The 11,018-nt window shown below is 40.9% G+C and overlaps 1 protein-coding gene across 1 annotated transcript; it reads right to left on the reverse strand.

The window, feature by feature from the left end:
* Positions 1 to 742: 742 nt before the first annotated feature.
* On the reverse strand, positions 743 to 2,677 carry LOC149457877 (general transcription factor II-I repeat domain-containing protein 2-like). Its single transcript, XM_089682881.1, has one exon. The coding sequence runs from the start codon at positions 2,675 to 2,677 to the stop codon at positions 743 to 745; it is 1,935 nt and encodes a 644-aa protein (XP_089539007.1).
* Between the last annotated feature and the right edge of the window lie 8,341 nt (positions 2,678 to 11,018).

Below are 11,018 nucleotides of genomic sequence, written 5' to 3' on the forward strand. Positions count from 1 at the left end.
TATATGTCATCAGCCACACTCCTCTGGGGGATGGACCTCAGAGACCTGAAGGCATAAAAGGATTCCCACCATGCACAGCAGGAAACCATGATGGACGCCAGCACATGGAGTAACATAACCTCAGGGAAAAGGTAGGACCTTGACATGCTTGTATGCGTATAAATGCCAGTCGTGAGGCCAAGAGGTACCCCTGATTATGCCAATTGTGACGAAATGCGTAGGGAAGAGCTTATGCTCATGACATTGTCACACAGTCGGGTACGAGGAAGAGAACTGGCTTTTTTTATATATACATATATATATATATATATATATATATATATACTATATTGCTAAAAGTATTGAGACACCTGCCTTTACACTCACATAAACTTTAATCCCAGTCTTAGTCCGTAGGGTTTAATATTGAGTTGGCCCACCCTTTGCAGCTATAACAGCTTCAACTCTTCTGAAAAGGCTGTCCACAAGGTTTAGGAGTGTGTCTATGGCAGGGGTCTGCAACCTTTAAGACATAAAGAGCCACTTGGACCCGTTTCCGAAGGGAAAAAAAAGACTGGGAGCCGCAAAACCATTGCAACATTTAAAACAAATCCAACACTGCATATATTGTTTCTTACCTTAATGCTATATACAGGATCGTGCAGTTAGCTGTCAATCTGAAGAAAAAAATAACTTTTCCACTTAACAATGTAAAATATATTTTTGCACATTAATAGCTAATTAAAATATTTAATTTATCTGGTTAATGGGATTTATTCTCCTGAACCTCAGTGCACAGTGTCTGCATATCAGGGCTGTAAGACGTCACCTTCATTTTCACACAGGCTTGCAAGCTGTCATCTGTGAGGCGTGATCGATGTTTGTTTTTAATATAGTTCATGTTGGAGAAGACCTGCTCACATACATATGTGGAGCCGAAGATCGACAGCACTCCAAATGCATACTTTTTCATGTTTATATAAGTGTTGGGGATAGCATTCCAGGTTTCGAATACAAGTTTGTCCTGTTTGGGAAGGTTTTTAATATCACTCCATTTATGATTCTGTGCCAGAATGGCCTTCTGCCGGGCAACATCCTCAAGAGTAGCGGTCAAGCATTTAAACTTGGACACCCATATATCTTTGTCGGCTATATCGGCCAATTCCAACTCAAGATCAGGTTGACTTACACCTGCAAATGCAGTCATATTCAATAGGGATGGATCGATCGCCAGGGGAATGACAGGGAAGGATAATGTGGTTTTTTCCTCTCTGAACTCACAGAATCGTTTCCCAAACGAACTTTGCATTGTGGTGATTGCAGACTTGAAATATTCCAAATTGATTGTATCATGACTTTGTTTGAACTCTCTCAAAGAGGGAAAGTGAGACAGTGTACCTCTCTGTAAATCTTTGATAAACACTGTCAACTTGCGCTCAAAAGCCAAAACCTCTTCCAGCATGTGCAGAGCTGTGCCTCCTTTCCCCTGAAGGGTTGTATTTAGCGTGTTTAGATGTGCTGTCATGTCTACCATAAAATGTAATTTTTCCAGCCACTCTGGCTGTTCCAGCTCAGCAAAGGTGAGCTCTTTGCTGGCCAGGAAGGTTTTTACTTCTTCTAAACATGTGACAAAGCGTTTTAGCACCTCGCCTCTGGACAGCCACCGAACCTTGTTGTGGAGCAGGAGGTCAGAATATATGCTTTCCACTTCATCCAATAACAAACGGAACTGGCGGTGGTTTAAACCCTTTGCCATTATCTTATTAACAATTTGAATGACCACATCCATCACTTTTGTGCATTCTGGCGGAAATGTTTGAGCACATAATGCCTCTTGGTGCAGGATGCAATGAAATGACAGCAGCGTTCTACCAAGCGCCTTCTGCAGTAGAGCCACAAAGCCCTTCTGTGCACCTCTCATACTCGGTGCCCCATCAGTAGCCACTGAGACCAGGTGTTTGGTGTTTATTTTTTTAGCAGTTAAAAAGTCCAGAACAGCCTTACAGATATCCTCACCTCTTGTTTGGTCTTTTAGTGGTATCAGCTCAATCAGTTCTTCCTGTGGCCCAAAAGAGTTCACATATCGACAGAACAGCGCTATTTGTTCAATATCACCTTTATCTTTGGACTCATCACAGGCGATGGAGTACGCCACAGCTGAATTAATGTCTTGAATTTGCTGTTTGCTAATGTTTTCTGCCATTTTTAGGGTTCTGTCTTTGACAGTCTTCGCAGAGAGTGGCATATCTTTGATTTTCTGTCCAATTTCATTCTTGTTTTTGAAGTCCATGTATAGATGTTCCGAAATCTTAATGAATGTTTCTTTTATATACTCTCCATCTGTGAAGGGCTTCCCGTGCTTGACTATTTCCTGAGCGGCCACAAAACTAGCATATGTTGTGGAATTTGCAGACTTCACCCACTTCTTGAAATTATTTTTGCTCATATTAACCTTTCTCATAAGTTCTGCAACGGCTTTTCGTCTCTCATCTCCATCTGGATATTTTTCAGCAAAGGCTGTGTGTTTATTCTGGAAATGCCTTGCAACATTGGACTTTTTGTGGTTTGCTAATTTCTCACCACATATTAAGCATACTGGTAAACCAATCTCGTCAGTAGAGAATGCAAATGATTCTGTCCATGTATCATTAAACACTCTGTTTTCTTCAGAAATTTTTCTCTTCTTGCCTTTATCCATGGCTGACTTACCACGGGGTCGAAAACAGCGACGTAAGTAGAAATCACAGGGCCCATGCCAAAATTTGCTATGCCCACCCCCCTCAAGTTCCAGCCACCCCCTCCCCTCGTTTCCCTGCAACCTGTGTAAAAATTGTTCGATATGTCTGCCGCACTACCACTGTACCGCTAAAAATCGCAGATCACCGCCATTACTGGTAAAAAAAAGAATAAAAATGCCATAAATCAGCAGATGCGGCAATGTGTGCGCAAACAAATCAATGTACGCTTGCGATTTTTTTTTAACAAAAACAAGTAAAAAAATACATATCGGCCAAACTGATGAATACATTTTTTTAAATATTTTTTTGGATATGTATTATAGCAAACAATTATTTAAAAATGTTATTTTTTTCTAAATTGTCACTCTTTTTTGGTTTATAGCGCAAAAAATAAAAACCGCAGAGGTGATCAAATACCACCAAAAAAAGCTCTATTTGTTTGAAAAAAAGGACGCCAATTTTGTTTGGGTACAACGTCGCACGATCACGCAATTGTTAGTTAAAGTGACGCAGCGACAAATCGCAAAAAGCGCTCTGGTCATGAAGGGGGTTTAAGGGCCCAGTAAGCAAAGGGTTAATCAGGGCCACAGTGTATCGTCATAATCACAATCATAGCCTTCGGTAAATATGAGGGCCCAATGTAATCCAAATTATAAATATATTATTATATTATTGTCACTTTTCTATTAATATTTTTTTAACCCCCCTCAGAACTACTTTTCATAGAAAACGTTAAATTAACTTACCTTTTTTTGTTCTTCACTCCCGCGCAGTGCTGTGTTCTTCTTCACGCTCATTCAACGCTAGCTCACGCTGGTTTCGGCTCTGTCACTCCTCCCCCTCGCACACAGGAGGCCTGACGTCACCAGGCACTGTACTCATGGCGAGGCGGAGCTGAACCACGTTGAGTAGCTACGCCGTATAGTAATTCATCCCCCATAGTAATTCATCCCCCATAGTAATTCATCCCCCATATAGTAATTCATCCCCCATATAGTAATTCATCCCCCATAGTAATTCATCCCCCATATAGTAATTCATCCCCCATATAGTAATTCATCCCCCATAGTAATTCATCCCCCATATAGTAATTCATCCCCCATATAGTAATTCATCCCCCATAGTAATTCATCCCCCATATAGTAATTCATCCCCCATATAGTAATTCATCCCCCATAGTAATTCATCCCCCATATAGTAATTCTTCCCCCATAGTAATTCATCCTCCATATAGTAATTCATCCCCCATATAGTAATTCTTCCCCCATAGTAATTCATCCCCCATATAGTAATTCATCCCCCATAGTAATTCATCCCCCATATAGTAATTCATCCCCCATATAGTAATTCATCCCCCATAGTAATTCATCCCCCACATAGTAATTCATCCCCCATAGTAATTCATCCCCCATATAGTAATTCATCCCCCATATAGTAATTCTTCCCCCATATAGTAATTCATCCCCCATAGTAATACATCCCCCATATAGTAATACATCCCCCATATAGTAATTCATCCCCCATAGTAATTCATCCCCCATATAGTAATTCTTCCCCCATATAGTAATTCTTCCCCCATAGTAATTCATCCCCCATATAGTAATTCTTCCCCCATAGTAATTCATCCCCCATATAGTAATTCTTCCCCCATAGTAATTCATCCCCCATAGTAATTCATCCCCCATAGTAATTCATCCCCCATATAGTAATTCATCCCCCATAGTAATTCATCCCCCACATAGTAATTCATCCCCCATAGTAATTAATCCCCCATATAGTAATTCATCCCCCATATAGTAATTCTTCCCCCATATAGTAATGCATCCCCCATAGTAATACATCCCCCATATAGTAATACATCCCCCATATAGTAATTCATCCCCCATAGTAATTCATCCCCCATATAGTAATTCATCCCCCATATAGTAATTCTTCCCCCATAGTAATTCATCCCCCATATAGTAATTCTTCCCCCATAGTAATTCATCCCCCATATAGTAATTCATCCCCCATAGTAATTCATCCCCCATATAGTAATTCATCCCCCATATAGTAATTCATCCCCCATATAGTAATTCATCCCCCATAGTAATTCATCCCCCACATAGTAATTCATCCCCCATAGTAATTCATCCCCCATATAGTAATTCATCCCCCATATAGTAATTCTTCCCCCATATAGTAATTCATCCCCCATAGTAATACATCCCCCATATAGTAATACATCCCCCATATAGTAATACATCCCCCATATAGTAATTCTTCCCCCATAGTAATTCATCCCCCATATAGTAATTCTTCCCCCATAGTAATTCATCCCCCATATAGTAATTCTTCCCCCATAGTAATTCATCCCCCATATAGTAATTCTTCCCCCATAGTAATTCATCCCCCACATAGTAATTCATCCCCCATAGTAATTCATCCCCCACATAGTAATTCATCCCCCATAGTAATTCATCCCCCATAGTAATTCATCCCCCATATAGTAATTCATCCCCCATAGTAATTCATCCCCCACATAGTAATTCATCCCCCGCACAGTAATTCATCCCCCACATAGTAATTCATCCCCCATATTGTCTCAATTCACTTACCTTTGCTCCGCGCGTTCCTCTCGCTGTATTCCCGCGCCGTTCTGGTCTTCAGGGCGGACTGAGAGAGGAGTTCGTCACTCTGCCCCGCCTACATCCTGGCTGCCCCACCTACATCCTGTCAGCCAATGTTCCACGCTCCGCGGGCCGGATTTTTGAGGAGGGAGGGGAGCGGGCGCCCGGCACACAGAAGAGCCGCATGTGGCTCGCAATCTGCGGCTTGCCGACCACCTGGTGGGCAGTGTGCTCCGGAGCCGCAGCAAAGATGTAAAAGAGCCGCATGCGGCTCTGGAGCCGCGGGTTGCCAACACCCGGTCTATGGGAATGTTTGACCATTCTTCCAGAAGTGCATTTGTGAGGTCAGGCACTGATGTCAGACAAGGAGGCCTGGCTCCTTGACAATCTCTGCTCTGCTTCATCCCAAAGGTGTTCTATCGGTTTGAGGTCAGGACTCTGTGCAGGCCAGTCAAGTTCCTCCACCCCAAACTGACTCACCATGTCTTTATGGACCTTGCTTTGTGAACTGGTGCACAGTCATGTTAGAACAGGAAGGGGCCATCCCCAAACTGTTCCCACAAAGATGGGAGCATGAAATTGTCCAAAATGTCTTGGTATGCTGACGCCTTAAGAGTTCCCTTCACTGGAACTAAGGGCCAAGCCCAACCCCTGAAAAACAACCCCACACCATAATCCCCCCTCCACTAAAGTTTACACTTGGCACAATGCAGTCAGGCAAGTACTGTTTCTCCTGGCAACTGCCAAACCCAGACACATCCAATGGATTGCCTGACAGAGAAGCATGATTCGTTACTCCAGAGAACACATCTCCACTTCTCTAGAGTCCAGTGGTGGCATGCTTTACACCACTGCATCCGAAGCTTTGCATTGCACTTAGTGATGTCAGACTTGGATGCAGCTGCTTGGCCATGGAAACCCATTCCATGAAGCTCTCCATGCACTGTTGTTCTAATATGAAGGCCCCACAAAGTTTGGAGGTTGATTTCAGTGTTCTAGATGTTTTATTGCACCCTGTTTTTGCACACGTTTATAGACACATTTTTATGTGTTTTCAATGCGTTCCAGTGTGTTTTTTTCCTCTTTTTTTTCATTTTGACACTTGAAATATCTGAGGACATTGGAATCTTATGTGTGCTCCAGTACATTTAGGTGCATTTACATATGTTTTAACTCGTTTTACACAATAAAATGTGGCAGGTTGTACTTCTGTTGAAAGCACTGGAACAGACCACACTGGTGTGAACTTGGACCATTGGAATACATGGTAGTTACTTTACATGCATTCTGGATGCAGTTTAAAAATGCACTGGAAAGCATCTGGTGTGAACCTGCCCTAAGCACCAGTTCACACTGGAATGCATGCGTTCATACGCACATGTTCCTGTGCACTCCAGTTTTGACAGCCCATTCATTTGAATGGATTGCAAAACTCTCTGGAACGTGGAAAAAGTAGTGCAACACTACATTTTCAGATCACACTGCAGTACCAAGAGATTTGGTGTCCACAAATGCACTGCATTTGTGAGGTGAATTTGGGGTGCCATTAAAATTTAATTTGCACCCACGCGCATCTCACAAAGGCATCGCGTTCACCTGTGGTGCAGAAAATACCTGCAGAACATGCCTTTTCCTTTTGGTGTGAATAGGCCCTCAAGGCAGAAGCCTTTATGTATATACCTGTTCTGAGTCAGTGACTCAAACTATTGCAGCTTGACAGCCAGGCAAACAGCATTTTCACAATGTGACTTTAGTATGTTAGCCAACATGTTTCTTTTTGGAAAGGTATTCTGGTAATTTAACAATTGTTATAGAGATTGGCAATAAAATTATTTAAAGCATAGGAAGTAGAAATGGTATATTTTTAAAGTCTAGACAATGATGTCTCTTTAAACGCATAAGGACCACCCACAGTACATTTACTGCTTCAAGGGTGGCCCCTGTGCGCAAAATCACGAATATATATATATATATATATATATATGTGTGTGATTCACGCTCCCACAGTTTTCACAGGCTGGAGTGGCACGGGCACGCCCCCACCAACCTATGGGTGCCCCAATTTGATCCCCCAGGGGATCAATCTTCCGATTCAGGCCAGTGATGTCCGGACCAAGTCGGATGATCAAACCCTGTCCTATCCTGTCCTATGTTGACAGTTACACAGGACAGGAAGTGGTGAAATCTTCTCTCTCTGGGACAGAATCAACATAAACTGTAAGCAAAAGCACTACAAAATTACAGTTAGAACACTCTAGGACACATTTAACCCCTTGATCACCCCCACCCCACCCCATTAACCCTTTACTGCCCTGCCACCAGTGTCATTAGCACAGTGTACAGATTTTTTGCTGATCACTGTATTAGTGTCGCTGACGACTTCAGATAGCACTAGCATCAGTTAGAGCCCCTCTCAGATAGCGTCAGATTGGGCATCAGTACACCAGTAATCACATGTAACTCCTTGATTGCCAGGAACAAGCTCATACACAGTAAACCTCCATTGATAGTATAGTGTCTGAGCAGATCAATATCTTTGATCAGATCAGCACTATACCAGCATTCACATTATTTATTTATTAATGTCAGGTGCTTATATAGCTCTGTCAATTTACGCAGCGCTTTACATATATATTGAACATTCACATCAGTCCCTAACCCTCAAGGGGTGTACACTCTAAGGTCCCTAACTCACATTCATATACAATGGCCAATTTAGACAGGATCCAATTTCCCTACCAGCATGTCTTTGGATTGTTGGAGGAAACCGGAGGAAACCCACGCAGGCACAGGGAGAACATGCAAACTCCAGGCAGGAGGTGCCGTGGCTGGGATTCGAACCAATGACCCTAGTACTGCCAGGCGGAAGTGCTAACCATTTAGCCACTGTGCTGTCCCACATTAGTATAGCATCCCCAAAAATGCAGCATTAGTGGGATCAGCCCCGGCACCTGCCAGCACCTGTGTTTATCCCCTATGCTTACCCCCCCTTCTCCCCCTGCAAGTGCAGTGTCAGTAGGTCACTGTCACTTGATACATTGCACACAAAACCACAGTGTTCGCAGAATCAAAAAATTAAAAGTGCACAGGTGATCAAATACCACCAAAAGAAAGCTCTATTTGTGTGAAAAAAGGGACATAAATGTTATTTATGTACAGCATTGCATGACCGCGCAATTGTCAGTTAAACTAGCGCAGCGCTGCATAGCAAAAAATGGTGTGAATTGCAGTATCTATACCATAGTTTGTAGACACTATAACTTTCACACAAAGTAATCAATATACACTTATTGGGATTTTTTTACCAAAACTTATAGCAGAATACATTTTGACCTAAATATAAGACTAACTTTGAGTTTACTACATATTTTTTATAGACGAAAGTAAAAAATATTGTGTTTTTTTCAAAATTTTCAGTCTTTTCTTGTTTATAGTGCAAAAAATAAAAGGCACACAGGTGATCAAATACCACCAAAAGAAAGCTCTATTTGTGTGAAAAAAAAAAGGACATAAATTTTGTTTGGGTGCAGCATTTAATGACCGAGCATTTACCAGTTGAAATAGTGCAGCGTTGAATAGCAAAAAAAGTCCTGGTCCTTAAGGGGGGTAAATCCTCAGGATGACAAGTGGTTAAATACACCTGCAGGAAACAAAATGCCATATAAGCAACAGGATGTCCAGAGGTTGTGTGCGTGTTTTTCATAGTATTGTCTTTAGATTAGATAATGTCTCGAATCCCTTGTGTATAGAGATCATAAGAATGCTAAATTCCAGATCTGTTGGTTCTTTAGAAGAAAGTGTATTAAAATAGCACAAAGGGATGAAACATTCTAACAAATAAACAAACAAGAAAAATATTTGATGTGAGTGTAAGTTTTTTGATTCAAGATGTTAGAATAAAATTGTTAGTTTCTTTATTCTTCTTTAAAGTGTAACCCATTTTTGGCTGATTTTCATAAATAATTATAATACTCCAAAGATTTTACTGTTGTAATTGTTTTCCTTATTTTCACTTATTTTCCCTATGAAAACCTTGTCTGTACACAAGGTGGCCTTGCCTCTAACTGCAAACAGGATTTGAAAATAAAAAAAGTTATGAAAGCAAAGCATTTGAGACTTAAAATGGATCACTAGCAAAGAATCAATCTTCACGGTTAAAATACTACTATATATATAAGTTGTCTTACTGCAAAAAAATAGTAATTCTAATTAGCCAGTTAATTGAGTCAGGCACTCCTGCCAGGCAGCATAACCCGGTCCCTGACCTTACTTTTCTTTACTTCAATTAAACATGATAGCTTGGTCAAGAAGTTCAATTTTTCATTGGACAATGAAGGAGCAGCACCACAGATGAAGTCATCACTCTGAACACTTCTTCTTTCGCAACCTCCTATTATTAGACAGACAATATTATGCAATGCAGCATGACATGACTAGAGCTATGCACCCCTCTTCAAACTGGTTTTAAAGGCAGGATGTTTTTTTTTTTACCTTAATGCATTTTATGCATTAAGGTAAAGAAATGCTGCATGTAGCTTCCCCTTCCCCACCTTCCCAAATACTTACCTGAGCCTGATCTTGATCCAGTGTTGTGCACAAGAACAGTGGCTCTGCCGGCACTCTCTCTCTCCTCATTGGACAGAGAGGCAGCAGCAGGAGCTATTGGCTCAATCATAGTCAGTGGAGAGAGGGGGTGAGGATGAGCCACACTCTGTGTGTCAACACAGAGCCAACTCGGGAGCAAGCACATACGAGTGCCCTCATAGCAAGTGACTTGCTATGGAGGCACTTGGCAAGGCAGAGGGACCAGGAATGCCAACAGGGGAACTCGAGAAAAGGAGTATTGCTGTGCGCAAAACTATTTTGCTGGTTTCTAGATCAAAATTCCCTTCCTATGTTGAACATATTTGTATGTTGGGGCTGCTCTGTGCAAAACCATTGTACAGAGCAGGTAAGTATAACATGTTTGTTATTTAAGAAAAAAAAAATTATGCCTTTAAATTACTTTTACTCCTCTTTGTATGGAGGACAACAGAAAGCTAAACTAAAAACAGATTTGTATACTGATAATAGCTGTATTTTTTAAATGTTTTTTTTTTAAAGAATACAGATCTGAATATTTCAGAATGTGAAAAATATGAGTCTTATTAATTGAATAGTTTTCATGATACCTCCGGGTATCAAATAGTTATATGTAAATAACCGACAGGCAACAAATGTTTCTTCTCTGATAGCAGTAATTAGCTCATTTTTAGAATAACTTTATGAAATATTTAAAAAAAAAAATCTTACAGGGCATTATTCACCCACACATAATGATTATTCACAGATGATTTAGTACATTCAAACTATTGCTAGAAGTGTAAAACAACCTAAGACTGATGAATATTACACAAGTAGAGAAGGTCATAAAATGCTGCAACTCATCAAGCATTAGCACAAAATACCCCATAATTTACTGGTGCATTCATAATTCAAAGTTGCCTTTTATGTGTATGTAAACCCTGATAGAGAAAGTCTCTTAGTTGCTTACTTTGCTCTGCTAAATATATCATTGAAAATGTTTTCTTATATCTGCTCAATAAGTGCAAAAGAAAACTTAACTTTGCTTGAAATGTTCGAAGCAGATATTTCCCTGTGCTCTCTGTCTGTGCACATGGAGGGGTTATGGGGAGGTGATGAGAGGAGGTCT

The sequence above is a fragment of the Staurois parvus genome, unplaced genomic scaffold, assembly GCF_062004578.1.
Source record: "Staurois parvus isolate SC_StPar_1 unplaced genomic scaffold, SC_StPar_1.0 ptg000299l, whole genome shotgun sequence".
NCBI lineage: Eukaryota > Metazoa > Chordata > Amphibia > Anura > Ranidae > Staurois > Staurois parvus.

Bases quoted from the DNA above. Each gene is read 5' to 3' on its own strand.
- LOC149457877 (XM_089682881.1), bottom strand. From the start codon at position 2,677: ATGGATAAAGGCAAGAAGAGAAAAATTTCTGAAGAAAACAGAGTGTTT.